Here is a 19512-nt window from a genome sequence, read left to right as displayed (position 1 = left end):
CAATATCACACATTCTCAAATCTTAATAGCATATGAGCTTTTAGTTATTTTATTCACAATTTTTTATTGTTTTTGAATTTTCTGACAACTGAATGTTTCTATTAGTAAATGGAAGGAACATCTGTGTGTGTATAAATTATCTTAGCTATACTGTGAAACTCCTGATGTGTTTCTTTTGAAGCCATGTAAATTAAATTCACCTCTAAAAAACTGCAAAAACTGTAAAAAAAGAATTCTGGCTAAATCTGCTTATCAGACATAAGATGATTAATGTTTCCCACAAGTCCTTCCTTGTAAGTATTTGCAACTGCTGGTGAATAAGACAATAAGCTTAGCTTATTTGCTTAAAATGCTGTCTAATGCTACGTGTTAGCTGCCTTAATTTGTGGTACAAAGTAACCGTTCATGTTATAGAAACGCAAAAAATAGGTAAAATACTAATATAGCAAAACTTCTCTTTTTTGTCTCTCTTGTTGCAGTTCGGAAGAGAAGGGTTGAAGGAGACAATTAGCAAAGCTGATGCCAGAACTGTGGAGTCAGCACGGGCAGCACCGTGGGCTTTGGCAATCTTGGACTACATTGACCTGGGTTAGAAGGGAAAAGACTGGAAATCCCATTCCTTTTAAAGCAAAGCAATAGAATCATCCGCTGGTATGCAGCACGGTTTTGGGATGGATGGAGACACAGTAACTGTGCCAGTCTCTGTACTATAGGTTTCGATCGGGTTTTTTTAAGAACTTTTTTTATATTTCAAGACTTCGGCTGTGCTTCCTAAATGTAAAAATCTAAAACTTTTAAAATGTAGTTGCAAATCAATGGTATAATTGTCTGTAGTCAAAGAATGGGATGTTTGAGATCATTGGGCAGATACTGACCCAACTGAAATGTTTGTAAGAAAATCTGGGGGTGTGTATTTACATGGAGGGGTGTGTATATTCCTGACAACAATGTGTTAGTGAGAAGGGATTCTTCACCCAGCAGCTGGACTCATGTAGAGCTGTTCAGCTTCGTTCATGTGCACTGAAGAGAAATCTTTCACAGCAATGTTATTTGTAATTCTACTGTTTTGTTTTTTACTAGTTCTTGATACTGTGATCCGGTTCAAAGACATCCTTTTAAGCCAAACAAAAATAAATTGGCTAAGGACGTCTCCCAAGAGATTAGAGGGACTAATACAAAAGTGGAAGCCTTTCAGAAAAAGAAAAAAAAAAAAATAGGAGCCTTGCAAAATAAGAGTTTTTCTGTTACACCTAAATACTTAAAAGTCTTTTTTCAAAAGATCCCATAATTGTCTCTTGCTCTGTATCTGAATTGGATACATTTTTAGACTGATTTAATGTGTTCATCACCATTATTTAGTTTATATTTTTTGTTTAAAAATTGTTATCTACATTCATAAGTATCAATTTCTCTAGAAGTAGTGGACATTCATATTTAAAATACTGCAAAACTGTACAGGAAAAGCAGCCTTAACTGTAAGACCACTGACCTAAGTTCCATTACATTAAGCTATTTGTACTTCATACAGATCTAACAGTTTTTTATAATGAATTAGCACTTTTAAGAAAGGGTTTTTCCATTCTATATCTATGTTAATGTTGAAACACTACCTAAGACATGCAAAAACTAACCAATATGTAGTGTGAAATGTCTGGGGCATAGTCATTATTAAAGTGTTTAAAGTTTTGTAAGCAAACTAGTAAGGCAACAAGGATCACTTCAGCTTCTGTACATAATCACAGTACACTTGGAAATATGAAGATCTAGAAGCTTTTTGGTGTAGGTTTGTTTGGACTGTCTTGTGCTAGTTTGCTCTGAGATCACAGAAATCTTCTACAGGACAGCTTGGCTGTATTTACAGCAACAGAGAATTCAACTGACAACTGTTTTCATCCGAAGATCATAATGTGGTGAGAATTTATGTGTAGAAAACATACTGGACTGAGATTTTTGCATCAGGTTGTATATACTGTAAAAACAGAGCAAGGCTCTGACACTGTACCCACATCGTAATTTGCTGCAAAACTTGGTTTGGATCTTTAGAGACAGACTTTATTCTGGAAGTGGCTTCAAATTTTGCTGCAGCTCTATAGAGAATTTTGAACTATAGTGCCTTCAGTGAGGATGTATATAACTGGTGTATACTTGTGGAAGAACCTTTTTTCCCCTATTTCTAAATCAGCCTTTTATTAGAATTACAAATAAATATGTGCTCTGAAAAACAAATTAGAATTAATTCAGTTAAAACCAAAGACTACACTTACTGTAACCTCACAACAACATCAGAACTGTTCTGATGAGTAACAAAAAGGGCTTCTTTTGGCTTGGGCTTTTGTAAATTTCAAAGAACTTTTTAGATTTTGAAATAAACTTTGAAATAGTTCTAATACAATATGCATACAGTCACAGGTTAAGTGTCTTTTTACACGCAGACACTGCTATATAAACATGGCCAAAGCATGTCATGTGCTGAGTTGCCTAAAGCTGTACTTTACTTTTTATTTGCTAGGCACCATAATAATTTTGTGTCAAAAAACAGACTGTAATGTCTTCCTTCATTTGTTGAAGGGCTGCATGTTTACAGAATCTGTTCATGTATTGGGATTCTACCATGAGATATTTTATCACTACCTAAAAAGATTAGGCAATTATCTTCTACTTGAAAATGAAGGAGAAAAGTGAAAGGCTGGATTATGGATATAATAGCCCAAATCCTTTTCTTGCTTCTACTAAATCAAGTTTGGCTGTTTAATTATTTATATTCCAATCAAAGGCAGGGCCATTTAAGTTGCGGCTCTTAGGTGTCCTGCCACAAATTATAGTATTGGACCCTAATAAATGGTTTAGCTCTGTAGACAACAGCTAAAAATTTCACTGCTTGTGACTTTCAGGACAGACACCTGACAGGCTGGGCATGGAAAACAAATTTTTTCAACCAGAAGGGTTTTAATCATCCAAATTGTTGCAAGACGTTTGGCATGGCCCATGGAACAGCTAACAGCAATCACTTTTGTGCCTGCAGTGTGTATCCTTTTTGGAATAAATGAAGAAATTCAGTCCGTAGCCAGGAATCTTCAAAAGTCTCAACAAACAGAGTGATGTAATGCAATCGAGCGTGGTGAGATCCTGCATATGACTTCACTGATTGTAGGTGCAGGAGTGGTATTGCTTTGATTACCAGTTACCGTGAACACAAGGGCTTTTTTTCTGAAAGAGATACTGTTTTCTTACTGATTATTCTTCTGGCTTAATGCAGAAATCAAATTACCGCGTATGTTGATTCTCTTGGTTCCAAGCTAAGTGTGGAAACATAACCAATATTTCAGAGCAGTTACCTATTTACTCTTGTATTTTAAAGAAATAGCCTCATTCTCTCTACAGCTTGAGTAATCCTGCGTTTGTAAGCTACAAACGAGCAAGTGTTCAATTTAAATTTCCGTTGGGGAAACAGGTATTGAGTATTTTAGCATATCAGCACTATATGCTGTCAGATTGTAAAACAGTTACTAATTTTTGGATGATTAAAGTACTGTATTGTTGTTGTTGTGGCTTCGGGGTTTTGTTTGTTTGCTTTTTCCAGTAGCGTACTGACTGGTTTGAAACCCTGGTGTTTTGTAGCAACACCTTTCCTTCTCCGGCGGGGACGGGAGCGAGCCGGTGCCGCTGAGCGGGGCGGGTTTCCCTCAGCACAGGGCGGGGCCAGCAGAGCGCGGGAGCAGCGCCGCCGCAGCGGCCCCGGTGGGGCCCGAGCCAGCGGCGCCGGGACGCGGGGGCGGCTGCTTCGTGCGGAGCGCTGCAGCCACGCCGGGAGCGCGCGGAGCCGCAGCCGGGCACCCGCGGCCCCGGCCCCGGCCCCGCTCGTGGCCCCGCGGCGCCGCTCCCCGGCCGGGCCATGTCCCCTCACGGCCGCGGGCGCGGCTCCTTTAAGAGGAGGCGCCCCCTTTAGGAGCGGCCCCCGCCGGGCTGCGGGCGGCTCGCGCGGGCGGCGCTCAGTGTGACGTCACTGCGCGGCGCCGGCGGGGCCGCGCTGCTGCCATGGCCGACATGGCGGATCTGTTCGGCAGCGACGCGGACTCGGAGCCCGAGCACAAAGGTCTGGAGCGCTTCTCTCTCTCTCTCCCCCTCCCTCCGCCCGGGATGCCCCCGCTGCGGGCTGCGCCGTCCTCCCCGCCTCGTCTCTGCCGCGGGCCGAGTGCGGGCGGCAGGGAGGGAGGGAGCGGCGCGGAGCCGCGGGCCGGGGGACCGGTGCCTGCAGGGGAGGTTGTTCGCCTGCAGCTGAGTTCTGGAAACTGGGGAACACCTGGTTTAAGTCCTTGACATTTTCAAAATGCATGTCCGCGTTCCTGTAAATTACTTTTAAAGGCAGGTGTTCTTTTGTTTCCCGGTTGGAAACCGCATTTAGCAGCCTCGGCACTGAGGAGTAGCTCTATTGTCATAAACCTCCTTGGGTGGATGACTTGAATTAAATACAGTGACAGTTTTGGATTTGTGAGATCTTATAAGCCGCGTCTATATAGTTACTGGGTTAAGCCCTCACTATTCCAATTGCTATCTTCGTTTGTGTAATTCTTTATTCCTTCTACACTTTTAGAATCCTAGACCACAGCTTGTGTTTTGAAATTTACTGTGACATCCATCATTTTCATTGTGCCTTTCTTTGGCTGTACTTTTATTAGCAGACATTTTATTTTAGTGTTCTCGGTAACTTTGTTGGTCTTGATTACAGTTCTCTGTAGGTTCTGTCTGGGGGTTGGGTTGTGTTTTCAGGGGGTTTTGTTAAAGCAGCGCACATCATCTCTTGTGCATCCTCAGAGGGACATCCTGCCTCTTGAAAGGGTGATGTTTGTTTTGCAGATTCCGATTCTGGCTCTGATTCAGATTCCGACCAGGAGAACGCTGGCTCTGGGAGCAATGCTTCTGGGAGCGACAGTGACCAGGACGATGACAGGGAGGCAATAAAACCCAGTAACAAGGAGTTATTTGGAGACGACAGCGAGGATGAAGGGGCATCCCATCACTCGGGGAGTGACAACCACTCTGAGAGATCCTACAACCGCTCAGAGGCCTCGGAGCACGAGGACAACGAGCAGTCGGACGGGGAGCAGCACAGCGCGTCCGAGGCTGCGCACGACGACGATGAGGACGAGCGCGAGCGTGGCTCAGAGGAAGGCAGCCATCATTCAGAGGGAGATGGTTCTGAGAAAGCTCACTCAGAGGATGAGAAATGGGGCAAGGAGGACAAAAGTGATCAGTCAGACGATGAGGAGAGGCAGCAGAACTCTGACGATGAGGAGAGGCAACAGAACTCTGACGATGAGGAGAAAGCTCAGAACTCGGATGAAGATGAAAGACCACAGGTGTCTGATGATGAGGAAAGACTCCAGAACTCGGATGAAGAGAAAATGCAGAACTCTGATGATGAGGAAAGGCCACAGGCCTCGGATGAGGAGAAGATGCAGAACTCTGACGATGATGAAAGGGCCCAGCGGTCTGACGAGGAGAAGATTCAGAACTCTGATGATGAGGAAAGGGCCCAGCACTCCGATGAGGAGGAGCAAGAGCACAAATCTGGTAGGACTGAATACAGAAATAATGACTTGCTGCTGGTTTGGTCTCTCTTTACTGTTTTGTTTACATTGGCCTGAAAAGATTCAAACTTCAGTGTAAAGGCATTAATTACATAGCTTTTAGCTATAGTCATCTTTGCAATTTTTTTTTAATGCAGCTTGTAATAAGCTTATTAATAAGCTAAAAGCCTATGCATTATTAATAAGCTTTTAGAGCTTATTAATAGAGAGGAATTTTAAAATTTGTGGACCAAAATTTTTAATTTGCTGAGAATAATAATGTTCCATAGCAGAGTCTGCAAGGGGCAGCGATAGCGAGGACGAAGTTCTGCGAATGAAGCGGAAGAAAGCAATTGCATCAGATTCAGAAGCGGAGAGTGACACAGAAGGGCAGAAAGGTGAATGGTGGGGGCATTTGTGGGGATTTGGGTCTTTTAATCTTCCTCTTGAGCGTGCCATTCATCAGCCATAGGGCTTGATAGAATTGGTAGCTTTGCTGTACGGTGCCACGGAAAAAACAAAACAGACATCAGGAATTCTGTGTGGGAGGCACACGCTGATCCTCTCCAGTTAGCTCTGTCAAGTTTTCTCTTCTCTAAATGTTCTTTCATGCATTTTTACTAAAAGATAGTGAAAAATGGTTCCTTTAATCAGAGCAGCCCAGGGAACCTGTACTGTGTTTTGTGATGGTTTTGCCCGCTGAGGAAGAGGCATTTATTTTCTGAGAATAAAACCTCTACAGTGTGTAATGAAATTTCTTTACTTCTCTTCAGTTACTTGAATAGGAATTATCTTAACTCTTCTGTTGCCGTTTTTCAACTGGATTTCCTTATGTGATAAATCTTGCATTAGGGCTGTGTGTGCATATATATGTGTGGTTTAAAATTGTAATTTTTCTGCTGAAGAGCATGCAGATGTCATGGATCTGTTTGGAGGTGCTGATGACATTTCCTCAGGGAGTGATGGAGAAGACAAGCCACCAACCCCAGGACAGCCCATTGTGAGTGGACTTGACTTCTGAGATAATTAACATGCCGTTCCACTTTGAAATGCAGAACAGCAATTGAGTTGGGTAATACGTAGTGAAAAAAGAGTAGTGACATTAAGTAATGTTACAGTTAATTTTGTCGCAGTTGAAAGAATTATTACAGTTTTATACATAGCAATATCAGATTTATCTGCCTTCCTCCATCCCTGCTCCACTTTTTGTACTTAAAAAAATAGGAAGAATAATTTGATTGCTACCAAGTAAAATACAAGGCCATAGCTGTCTTTAGTTCCTTATTGCAGCTATTTGAGAAATACTTTAATTTTTAGGATAATTTTTCATCTTTTGTTGATAATAGATAAAAACACCTTCTTTAGTCTTGTAGAAGGTGTCCCCCAGTCTCCAGTGCTCAGCTGAAAAGTCTGTTGGCTCCTTTGCTGTTCTTTATTGTCTTTGGTCTCTTGAGTGTACACTGGTGCTTGAAGTCACTTGAAGTGAGTGCCACATGACAATGCTGGATTGAATTACTTTCAGTGAAAATGCCTGAATTCTTTTATCCATATCTTCCTGATCTCTCTGTGTCTATGAATGACTTTTCTGTAAGTTAAATGTAATTATTAGAGCAGCAGTAGCCAGATAGATTTTTCTCACTTTTGCTCCTGTTCTTTTTTTTTCATTAGGATGAGAATGGACTGAGTCAAGAACAGCAGGAAGAAGAGCCTATTCCAGAGACCAGAATAGAGGTAGAAATACCAAAAGTAAACACTGACTTGGGGAATGATTTGTATTTTGTGAAGCTGCCCAACTTCCTCAGTGTGGAGCCCAGGTAATCACACGTTAAATACAGGATTGATAAAGTCTTTTAGTGTTTCCCTGAATTGCTTTTGTTTAGTAATGCAGTTAAATGTGTTTGCCCTATTTAAAGTTGTTGACATTAAGATGCATGTTTGGGTTGTGATTGGTCAATAGTAATGGCTGTTGTTTTCTAATCAGGTAATCTTATTATGAGGTTGGATTTCAGCTTGATGGAATAATTTATTGTCTGTAAAAACCAGACAAAAATGTGGTTAATTGAAAGCACGTGCTATAAGTTGAATTTTAAGCATAAGTTTAGGCTCTCAGAGATGTGAAAGGCAAATGCACACAACCTTTATGCTCTTTCCAGTGATTAAAATCATTTTGAATTTCAGAATAAGGCCTTTTTTATTTGTGTATATTAAATGTACTATTTATGGAGAGGCTGGTTACTTGTTCTATTCACCTAACCCGAACTGAAGACATTTACTGGAATGCATAAGGAGCAGCAAAATCAATTATTAGAGGCCTCCTTCAGCACTTGCAGCACAATGCTGTTGAATCTGGGTGTTCTGCTGAGCAGTTTTCTTGCCCTGTTCCCAAGGTGCAGTTTTAGCTGGCAGCACAGCGTTGCTGGTGTCACTCCTCAGCTCAGTCATTCTCCCTGGCTTGGGGCTCCAAGCTGTTTCAGGGGAGAACTCTGCAAAACATGGGTAGTGGCTGCTGCCAGTGAGAGAAGCCCTGGTGATCTCTGGAGGTCTGACAGGACTGAAAATAGAATTGTACAGTAGCAGAATCTGTTTATCACTTTCCCCTTGCAGCGGCCTGGGAACTATTGGGAAGGAGGTTAGGGAAAGGGTTCCCCCCACTCACTCCCAGCACAGTCATCAGATTTTTTGATGGAAGAGAGGAAAAACAATCTCATCTTCCTTGCTCTTTGATTGGTTTTGAGACTGAAAAACAAACAGAAAGAAAAAACCAACAAAGACTGTACTCTTAGAAAATCCCCAATTCACCTAATTTATAAGATATTTCTTTCGTTCTATTTTCCCTGTACGATCTCATGTATTTTTTGTTCCGCGCTTAACCCTGACCTCATCAAGCTGATATAAGGTGACAGAATTTTCTGAGGCAGACTTGTTTCCCTCAGCTGGAACCATTCCAAGGGTGTGAATGTTACCAGCTGTAGCTGATAGTAGGAGGACACTTGGGTCGGGTCCCCAGGCTGGGAATCAGTGCAGTGAATTTCCTGGCTGCAGAAAGGGCTGTCCCACACTGCAGGGCCTGCTGTTGTGGGCAGGGAATAAACCTCTCCAGCACCTGTTAACTTGCACAACTCTGCAATAACCTGGATTAATTTTCTTAGAAGAGTAAAGAATGTGTTGTAAAATTTGTTGCAGACCTTTTGATCCCCAATATTATGAAGATGAATTTGAAGATGAGGAGATGCTTGATGAAGAGGGTAGAACTAGGTTAAAACTCAAGGTATATTATTAATTTTCCTTTTGTCTTTTACAGTCACCTAGGCACTTTCCTTCAAAGTCTATTTCAGATCTCTTGGAATGGTGTTTTGAGTTTTCAGATTATGAAAGTGTGGGCACTGAGGAAAGTTGGTCTATTTTAATCAGAAATTTTTAAAAAGCTTGACAGCTGCATTTCACCTAAAAAAGCAGTAATTTTCACCTTTATTTCTTTGCATTATGCCACAAATTATCAAGCCTTTCTAACTGCAGTTCTTGACCTATACAGAGTATATTTTACCACAGTATTCCTTATCGGCTAGAAAAACTGTTTGGTTTTTTTCCCCCTACAGGTAGAGAACACAATACGATGGCGGATGCGACGAGATGAGGAAGGGAATGAGATCAGAGAAAGTAATGCACGGATAGTTAAATGGTCAGATGGAAGGTTAGTTTGCACCCTTCGTTACTGAAGTAATGAGCACTTCTTGCAGTGGCATGCAAAATTGGAAGGTCAGCAAACTTTGACATCAGTCCTGCACGATACAAATTATTTTATCTCAGTGCTTTGAAAGGTTTATACTCTGCTTAGTTTAGATTGAAATATAATTATTGGCTAGATATAGAAAGGGAACATGAAGGCTTTGTCCATTTAGAAATGAGGCAGAAAAGTAGACTGCAGTGGCTTTATCAAGTAACTGATGTGGGAATCTCTTTTAAGCATGTCCCTCCACTTGGGCAATGAGGTCTTTGACGTGTACAAGGCGCCGCTACAAGGAGATCACAATCATTTGTTCATCAGACAAGGGACAGGTCTGCAAGGACAGGCTGTGTTCAAGACCAAGTTAACCTTCAGGTAAATTGCTGTTCTGTATCAAATGTTGATACTGTTTTTGTAATTAAGTGTTGTAACTAGTATATAAAGATTAGATACACCAGCGTGTAAAGCTTCAGAGCTTCACTGGTTAGTAACAATGTGCTATTTCCAAACTCAGTTTTTCAGAAAGATTTGTCCTACATTAGGTGTCTAAGTTGGGAATGTTAATGCGCCATTTCGTGCATTATGTAGGCTACATATAGGTTTTTTCTATATATGTTTTAGTTTACATTTTTACATGCAAATCCTCATTTGAGTCAGAAAAAATGTTATTACTCCCTGAAATTAATCTTTTGTCTGAGGTACAGTTGCTATCAGTATGGCAACTGCTTCTTGAGATATTGATGTGAACTGTGAGGACATTGATAAGGGTCAAAGGTTGTAGGATTGTAGCATCATTAAGAGTAAGAAATGCCTTAGAAATCTTTGAGTGCAACTGTTAATAGCTGGACTGGTGATTTTACTGAGAGAAGATTTGCTGTCTCCAGTAGCTCTTACAGTGCACATAAATACTTTTTAAAAAGGGTCGATGCTTTTACTTCTGTGCAGATGAATCTCTGAATTCTCAAGTATGCTGGCTGGCCCTACCATTGTCTTTTGAAAATGGATATGTTCCTTAAGGAAGTTTTTAACCCCTAGCAATTTTTTACCAGGCCACACTCCACTGACAGTGCCACTCACAGGAAGATGACTCTGTCCCTGGCAGACAGATGTTCAAAGACGCAGAAAATTCGCATTTTGCCAATGGCAGGCCGTGATCCAGAGTCTCAGCGCACAGAAATGATCAAGGTATTGTGGCATGGAACTCTCCAGTCTGCTGGTTTAATCTGAATTATCACAAGTGTAATACAGCTGGACTTTTTTTAATATTGTAAGATGTATGAAAAGCAGTAATGTTTTGGAGTTTTAAACAAGAGCTACAGGCCACGGGTGTGGCTCGCTTAACCTTGCAGATGACAAAACAAGGAGAGTATTTGCAGCTGCTGTGAGATTATTTCAGAAGGTGCTGCTGAGCTGGTTTTTATCCCTCAGTGCATTGTCTGTTTGGGCAGAAAGAGGAGGAGCGGCTGAGGGCTTCCATCCGCCGGGAGTCGCAGCAGCGCCGCATGCGGGAGAAGCAGCACCAGCGCGGGCTGAGCGCCAGTTACCTGGAGCCCGACCGCTACGACGAGGAGGACGAGGGGGATGATGCCATCAGCCTGGCAGCTATCAAAAACAGATACAAGGGTGGCATCAGAGGTAATCACAAACTGAACAGCTCGCCACTGAGGCCCGTGTGATTCACATAGGGTGATTGCACAGGGGGCCCTGGTTAGGCAGAATTTTGCCAGTTCGTTTGATACATGAAGAGATGTTGATTTGTGTAAGTTTGTTTGTTCGCTCTGGACTTAGGTTCTGCCAACATTTTGTGGCACTAAATGTAAGACATTGTTAATATTCTCTCTTCCTCACCAGTTTCAGATAAACATATTTGTCTTTTTATTTTTTTCTGGAATGTGCAGAGGAACGTGCTAGAATCTACTCTTCTGACAGTGATGAAGGTTCAGATGAAGATAAAACCCAAAGACTACTCAAGGCAAAGAAACTTAATAGTGATGAGGTAAGAGAAGGACTTTGTTCTTAAGCTGCTCATTTTTAATGAGGAACATTTCCTTCACGAAATCTGCTGTTTAAACTTGGGACTTCTGTGGTTTCATTTACGCCGTGATGAATGTGTTATTTGACTTGGCGTGCTTTCCTTGGTAATTAATCACCAATTTCTTATGCACTGCATTAGTTCACAGACCTGAGTGATTCCCAAAGGAGGACACTATTGTTATTGCTGATTTAAAGATGGAAAAATTTATGCAGAGTTATGTAAAATGGCTCTACCAAAATTATGCAAGGAGTAAGAAGACTTAATGTTGGAATCCTAGTGCAGCATTACCCAAGTTACAAGGTCCTCTCATGTTTATTATGGAAATAGTGGAGACATTTTCACATGCTCTTTTTAAATAAAAGAGGTAAAAAAACGAGTTAAAAAGACTTACTGTCCATTGCTAAACATACATTTTCCATCACCCCAGTATCATCTGAAACATTGAGCCCTGATCAGATTAACTGTTAGCTACAGCAGTAGTGCTGTTTCCTAATCTAAAATGGTGTTTTATTGCTTTGTAATTTATGACTGCGGGGTATTATTAAATGAGTCTTTGTGAAGAACATTGCTTTTGAGGTTTAGTTCAAGTCCTGTCACTGCTGATACAGCACTGCAGTGTTACACAAGGAGTAAGCTGCTCTCATTTTCATTTCTGTGCTTCCTGTGAAGTCCCTGGGAGGCCTCACTCCCCAGCCCCTTGGGTGTTTTCTGTGTGCTGAATGCAGGTTCTTAGTGCTCCTACAGAGTCAGCTGAGTTATTTGCATTAACAGGAGTCATAATGTGAAGTGGAAGTAAAAATTGTCTTCTAAAGATGTCGATTGTAGCTTTTTATTATACATCAGGAAATTTTAATATTTCAGAAAATAAAAAAGCCGTAGTGAGTCATGTAGAGAAAACTGTAATTTTGTGAGCCCTGTGAGCATTTGTAGTAGAAATTGAATTGTTTATTTTTAAGACTCTTACTAGGTGTGTTAGTTCATGATACAGCAATGTGAGGACTTGGCAGTTCCATTCTCTCAGAAGGAAAGGACTAAGCAGCATTTCTCTGCTGCTTGAGGAGCAGCAGCCTCCATTTTAGAGTGACTGGAAGGTAATGCTCCTCTGGGGCCTTGGAGTGGTGCTGCAGCGTCACAGAAAACCCCAGTGGTGCTCGAGTGGTTGTGTTCAGTCCCCACAGGGGCAGTGTTCAGTGCTTCCCCACACGTGTGGAGCTCTGGCTTCCTTTGGCTTTCACCTGCTGTCAGTCAACAGCACAGCACAAATCTTTGTGCTGGTAACGATTTGTTACCCTTACTGCAAATGTCTGTTATTAATAAAGCACTTTATCAGCACACAGCAAGTACTTTCACTGTTGCTGCAGTTAAAGGGGATATTCTGCTGAACAGGAAGATGACTCACTGAACAATAGCCCAGCTAGATTACAAGAGAATGTTTGTTCTGAGGAAGAAGCTATCGTTGAGATTCCCACCCCTGTTAATTTCTGTTTTCCATGCTTGAAATTCCTTTGTAACTGCAATTCTCCTGGTACTTACTTAATATAGGATCAAATGCTTTTGGATAAATAATTATTCCTTAGAGTTCTGGGACTCTAAAGTTCTAGAACTCAATCTTTCCTCCTTAAAATCCAAGCAAGTTGCTTTTAAAAAAATAAAAGAAAAAACCAAACCCACACTTCCAAAACCAACAAATGGAAAAAGGGATGAGGCTACTTAGACCTGAGAGTATACTCTTCTTTTTCAACAACAGCTGAGTTACCACTTGTTCCTCATGTCACAATTGATGAGTTTTGCATTAACAACTCGTGATTTAAAATGTTGTGTGGAAGGACGATTCAAACTGAACTTGTGGAAATAAATACATGGAGCAAAAATCAACTGTTGACTCCATGAACTAAAAACTGAACATCAACCCTATAAAAGTCTTTATGGTATTGCTTGTTAGCAGGTAATTAACTCAGTGATTTGAGTTCTTTAACCAGCTCTTTGAAGCCTCATACACTGTTACATGTCTTGCACTGTAAACTGGTGTTGATTCTGAGTGCCAGTGATTCCTCCTAATTTTTTTTTTTTCTTTATGCCAGCGAATGGTTAGTTTAGTTTTGTCTTTCTAATGAGTGAAATGCCTGCCCACTTCCTGAATTCCCTCTTTGCTTCAGCAGCTCTGATTCAGGCCATACAGGTATAAATAGTTGGAGAACATAGCAAAGCTGCAGGGGCTGCCTGAAGGGAACGTGTCTGTATGCTGGAAAATTCACTGCAGATTCGAGGAGGTGTCTGTGCTCGTGAAGCCTGCTGAGAGTGCCCCTGCTCCTGCTGTAAATGCAGATGGTGCAGAGGCTCCTGTGCATGCCCTGCTCAGGCAGAGCAGGTGTGGATGCAGGGCCAGCGAGGGGACGGAGTGCAGCTTCCTGCTCCCTCCTGGTCTGGGGTGTGGCACTGGGAGCAGCCACTCGGTGCTGGGGGTAGGGGCTGGCACAGAACCAGCCCTGTGGACCCGGCCCTGCTCCACAGTAGCACAGAATGGAAAAACTAGAACCAGTAATTTTGCTTTTCTCGCAAGAAAGACTTTGAGGTCTTTTTGTTGTTCTGTGTGTTTTCTATTTTAGCTGGAAATGTGGTGGTTTATTTTTGTCCATTTTTTGCCTTTAGGAAGGTGAACCTTCTGGAAAGAGAAAAGCAGATGATGATGACAAAGCAAGTAAGAAGCCTAAGAAATACGTGATCAGTGATGAAGAGGAAGATGATGATGATTAGGGAAGCGCAGCAGTTGATTTTTTTGTTGTTGTTTTTTTCTATATATATGTTTATATATATTGTACAGTTCTGTTAGAGCACAGATGTAAGTAACCATAAGGGGCTTATTTTGATAAAGGAAAATTCCTAAGTCTGCGTTTCTGGTGTGAATAAAGATTTTTTGACTTCCTTTGACTCTGAGAGTTTTGTCTCACTGCAGCAAATGTTGCACCAGGGATCATTGCAGTGCTGATTTTTATCTGCCACAGTGCATTTCAGTTTTGAGAACTGTAGTAGCTGGTTACCAGGTGAATTGGTCAGTAATTCAGTGAGTTCATTAGGAGAAGCCATGCTAATCTCTGTGGAATGCTTAAATGAGAAGTTTCCCTGACAAGGGTGTGATGATAGAGCTTGCTAAGAACATACAGTGGTACAGTACAACTCTGTTTCTTCCCTAGATATTCCTTATTTCCTGTTTAGTGGACAGGACATTGCTGTGCTGGTATAATTTGCTGACTAAAAATATTTCTTGCCGTATTTGAGTAAATCATTTTAACTGCATGAACTTCACAGTTAACTGATCACAGAAGACATTTATTTTTCATGCATTGAAGTCCAGAATTAACATCTGCATCTTGCCCGAGCAGTAATAATAACAACAACAATAATAATAGTCATGTGCTAGTGATGTAAATGTCAGAGTAAAAGCACTTATTTCAACAAAACTGACATTTCTGCAAGCAGAGCTGAAAGTCTTCTTTAAAAGGTGAAATGAATCACAGTGCAAAAAATGCACCATGACAATACAGTCTCAGAATCTCATGTAATTCTTACGGTGCCACTTCCTCTTGTTTCTGGCAGGTTTTATAAATGGTTTTGTTTAGCTGGGATGTCGCTGGAGGAGAATATTCTGGACAGAACCAGAATATTGCTGCGTTTACACTTTCTGTAAACACCTTATTTGACAATGCAATACCAGCTGTAGTGCAGTAAAAGAAATAAGTGAACTTTTCCACTCTTTCTTTCAGAGATGAAATACCCATGGGCAGTTTTTCTCACTGGTGAGAGAGCATTCATATGTTATCTGTGCTGCTTTTTTGGCTGACGTGGTCCCTTTTTTTCTCACACAGTCCTGCAGAGCCTGAATGTGACTTGAAGTTGAGAAAGCAGAAGTAGATGAACTCCCTATAAACAAAACCACTGAGTGATGCTGTGCAAAGTTTACGTTGTGGATGTGTGTTACATAAGCTGAAATAAAGTAGCTGGTAGTTATTGAAGAGGGACTGGTTCCCATCTCTCTCCTGCCAAACTGAATCTGGCTTTTTCCTGAAACAGAAGGGAGAAAGTGCCTCATTGTGAGCATTTTGCTTGTGACATTCCCTGGCTGAGTTGGAGCTTTCAACTTTGCCATCTTGCTTTTGTCATCTCTAACTAGGGCAGTTGTTGCCACGATGCTCTGCCTCCCCTTCTCCTGTGGGGAAGGCACGGGAGCGTTCTGCACGTGCCAGTCCATTCTGCTGAGCAGCTGACTGCAGGGGAGACTGCAGGTAACGAAAAGTGAAAAACTTCTGCTTGGAAGTCTGAGTGCCTGAGAAACATTTTTTTTTTCTTAGTTATCTGAGAGATTCTGTGCCTCTTTAATGTGTAGATAAAGTCCTCCAGCTGCTGGAATTTTGACCCTGTAATCCTCTTAGTTTAGACCTCTGCTGGGAGATTGGTTCCTTACATGAGGTTACCTGCTCTCCACTGCTAACATGCTCAGGAAGAAGCCAGCTGTTCAGGAAGGGACTCATTCCATATGGATGTAACATGCTATACCTTCACACAAAAGCCTCAGATACCTCTAAAATGACAAATTTGGCATATGGAAACACAGCACCATTTCATTGGTAATGGGTTTACTTTTATATCAGTTTAATGGAGATGTTGGCTATTTTTATTTTTATTACACTCCTAAGAGTGAAAATATTTTAATCACTTTCGTAAGTTTGATGCTGACTAAGCCTTTACTAAGTAAGTGGTTCACTTTAGCTTCCAAAAATGAGGCTTTTTGTGGATTACAAAGATGAAAAGAAGTAATTTTTTACACTGTCATCTTTTGTAAATTGCTCTTTTAAAGTCTTATTTAAATGTGGACTTTTAGAAAGTGTTTTCTCAGCTTAAATTGGTTTAACAATCATCTTGTAATTAAAGTCACTTGGATGAACTTAGCCTTATCCCCAGTATTTTTTTAGCTGTGGGTCTAATGTATGGTTCTATTTAACTTGAAGACGGTTTTTGCTCTCCCTTTTCCCAGCCTCTCAGTCTGTCTGTTGGTGCAATGAGGGTGCATAAATTCTGCTCTAGTGCCTGGTGAGTACTTATGGTAGGTTGGTAAAAGATTCAGGTGTGTTGCACGGCGTCAAGAGAGCTCAGCCCCGACCTCTCACTGCCGGTGGGCGCTGCTGTGAAAGAAAAATACTCCTACTCAGGTAGGAGGGGGGAAGATTCCCTGAGGAAATAAGTTTTCTCCTTCCTGAGTAGGATGTGCAAATGAAGCTTTTTGGGAAGAAAGACAAGCAGTGAAAAGTACAGGGATTTATTACTAGATGTTCTCTAAAGTTATCAGGACAAAATGGTCTTTATTTCAGCACTCAGTGCAGCCTGCAGTTACAGGCTGTGCCTGGTCACTGTCTGTGTGTTCATTTCAGGTCTGGACTGAAACCTTTCCGAAAGTTTGCAAACAAGCCAGGAAGCAGCAACGCAGCTGCCTCAGGGCAGGTTTGAATAGGGGCTGTCAGAGCCCAGGGAATGTCGCAGGGAGCAGCCCTGGCACCGGCATCTTCTGGGAGCCTGTGCAGCCTTCGGGTCAGGGCAGAGCAGCCCAGCTGAGCACAGCCCCCTGAAGGCACTGCTACCCACGGACCCAAAGCATTCCATTATGGAATTACATCTTCAGATAAACCCAAGGGCACTTTCTTCTCTTGCAGTCATGGATAGTGGGAATACATAGGGAATATATTGACTTTTATCTTGACAGCCAGCTAATTTGATCTGGCTGCCCTTACTGTAGACATGCTGGGTAGGATGTTGCTGTGAATAAAAGCGTTTGATGGATATTAAAATAGCCACATCTGATTTTAAATATCCTTAATTCCAGTGGGATGAAAAAAATATGGGGCAGGGGAATGAATATTCAGGAGTTTTCCTGCAGTGACTGAATGAGCTGCAGAACTGCCCCTGTTCTTATCACAGAGGTAACATCTGTGCATCTATTTAGGTTATTTATGGTGCTTGTCTGGTTGATAATTAGGTTTGTGCCTGCTGTGACTGGTTAGGTAATGTTTTCCCAGGATCTCCCTTGCAAATGGCTGGTTTTTGTTTTCAGAATGAGTGTTGCAGAGAGCTCCTTCAGAAGGGTTCCTTGCTGCCCTTCAGCTCACGTCAGGGGTTTGATGCTGTAAACTGAGCTGTGTTTTCCCATCATCTAAGGGGGCTGCATTTTCCTTTGGAAGCAGTGGGTTCAGAGTTGCCTTGGGTGCAGGCTTTTCTGTTGTGAGCTGAGTGACTGATACTGCTGCTTTCACAGTATGTCAGTGCACGAAGAATAAAGAGCAAAGACAGGGAAGTTTCACCCCTCAGCCCTTGTTTAGACCCTTGTGAGCTCTGGGAAGCTCTTTGGAACAGGGAGCTGCTGTCGCTGCAGGTGTGGTTTGGCACAGGGAATCACAGGGTATCTCAGGCTGGAAGGGAGAAAAAGGACTGGGGAGTCCAACTCGGTGCTCCTCCCAGGGCTGCTTAAAACTAGACCTAAGAGCATTCAAACACCTTTTGAACTGTCAGGCTTGGTGCCATGACCACTTCCCTGGGGAGCCTGTTCCAGTGCCCAGCCACCCTGTGGGTGAAGAACCTCCTCCTAATGTCCAAGCTGAGCCTTCCTGACACAGGATCCCCACATTTCCTCGTGGCTGCTCCCCAGAGATCAGCCCCGCTGCCCCTCGAGGCAGCTGGAGAGAGTGCTCCCCTCCATGGCTCTGCTGCCTGCGGGACACTTGCATCTGGGCATCATTTTAGATTCGTTATAAATTAATTGTAGGTAATACCAGCTTGGACCGTATCTTTCTAAACAACTGCTGCTTTGATAGTGTCCTGAAGTTCCTCCTCCCAAAGAAAACCTTGTTTAGAAAAGTCAGTTCCTAGAGAATGTTGATTCTTTCTGTGCTAAGGAGATGCTGTGAGCTGTTGGTGTGTTCCCTTTGCTCATAGCAGAAGAACCTTCCTGTATGAGTGAGTCAGAATTCATGAGGAGTAGGTAAGGAGGGACTGGTGTTTTATGAATACCACTCCCAGGTTTGTCTCACATATATCCATACATATGAATGTGTATTTTCCACTTCTCACGTCTCTCATGGTCAAAAACTTCCTTTAAATCTACAGATGAAAATACTTACTGGACATGATTGCAGAGTGACCACATTTAAACTGAGAACATTTCACTAATCTGTGGATATGTTACCCTTTTGCAAATCCTGTTTGATCTCTCAGAAATAAATAGGATTATTCTGGCTCTCAGACTTTCTCAAACACTAAACTTGAGCAGCTGTTGGCATGTAGCAGACAGCACCATGTATGTGGTTGTCTATCTAAGAGTTATTCCTGCCACAGCACAACATTGCTAGATACTGGGGAAAATAAATTTCTGAGTGCTGCACTGCCAGTTTGAAGACTTGAGTCACTTTTGTACTTTGCTGGACTTCAGGGCTGCTGTGTTTCTCAGCTATTTACCTCTGCTCCTGGTTTTTCTTGGGGCAACTTTCCCTTCAGTTAGCCAGCAAAATTTTTGAGTAAGCTGGATTATCTGAGATTTTCCAAGCTATTTAAATGTCCTTAATACATGTGCAATGACATTTATTAAGGGCATTCTGGATTTCCATGATGGGAATTACATAAATGTGCAAAGCATTGTGATTGCAGTGTGTTCCTTACAAACACTCACACCTCACACTGCGTGGAGCAGCGTTTTTCAGTCTGATTTCTGTCTCAGAAGTTACTTGCCAGTGATCCACACCATGTAACTAAGAGGAGCTGGATGGCTGGGAAGAGGCTTCTGCTGGAAATGCAGACGAGCTCACGCTGCTGTTAAGAATTGAGGCTGTGAGTTGGAAGAGGTTGAGAATGCTGAGCTGGACGCTTGGGACAGTTCATAGTTTGGATATAGCTGTGGATATGACAGTAGTTTTCATCTGACACTCGCTTTCCTGCACAGAAATACAATTCCCAGATAAGCTGGAAGAAAGCTTGTTTAGGGAAATTATTTTGATTGTCATGGACTCCTTTTGAGTCTCTCTTTACCCCTGTTTTTGTTCTCCTTCTTGCCTTCCTTTCACAATTTATTAAATCCCTTCAGACCTTCCTGGGCCAAGCAGGTTTCTGTTGTTTCACAACATCATCCAAGGCGTGCTGGCAGCTCAGCT

General features: G+C 42.1%; 2 protein-coding genes across 6 annotated transcripts in view; both read left to right on the top strand.

Moving 5' to 3' along the window:
• Positions 1–3548, top strand: part of LOC120758918 (tropomodulin-3) — a 40263-nt gene extending 36715 nt beyond the window's left edge. For all 4 annotated transcript variants that reach the window (XR_005703066.2, XR_005703064.1, XR_005703065.2 and 1 more), the window contains one exon: positions 480–3548. Coding sequence is in view for 1 of the 4 variants with exons in the window: in XM_040077662.1 (XP_039933596.1) it covers positions 480–511 (32 nt within the window). In the remaining 3 variants the exon portion in view is untranslated. The remainder of the gene's footprint in view (positions 1–479) is intronic.
• Positions 3549–3988: 440 nt separating this feature from the next.
• LEO1 (LEO1 homolog, Paf1/RNA polymerase II complex component) lies at positions 3989–14253 on the top strand. Of its 2 annotated transcripts, none has more exons than XM_040077641.2 (12): positions 3989–4093; positions 4855–5571; positions 5861–5965; positions 6473–6567; positions 7236–7381; positions 8751–8835; positions 9164–9258; positions 9532–9666; positions 10341–10476; positions 10740–10926; positions 11190–11287; positions 13976–14253. In XM_040077641.2, exons 1-12 carry the CDS (start codon positions 4036–4038, stop codon positions 14078–14080), a joined length of 1962 nt encoding a protein of 653 aa, XP_039933575.1. In that variant the 5' UTR covers positions 3989–4035; the 3' UTR covers positions 14081–14253. The 2 variants fall into 2 exon arrangements, with proteins under 2 accessions (XP_039933575.1, XP_039933574.1); XM_040077640.2 differs by having other exon boundaries at positions 5858–5965.
• Positions 14254–19512: the final 5259 nt, after the last annotated feature.

This window comes from Hirundo rustica, chromosome 13 (genome assembly GCF_015227805.2).
Source record: "Hirundo rustica isolate bHirRus1 chromosome 13, bHirRus1.pri.v3, whole genome shotgun sequence".
In the NCBI taxonomy this organism is placed as follows: Eukaryota; Metazoa; Chordata; class Aves; order Passeriformes; family Hirundinidae; genus Hirundo; species Hirundo rustica.
This window is presented reverse-complemented; position numbering and strand designations above follow the sequence as displayed.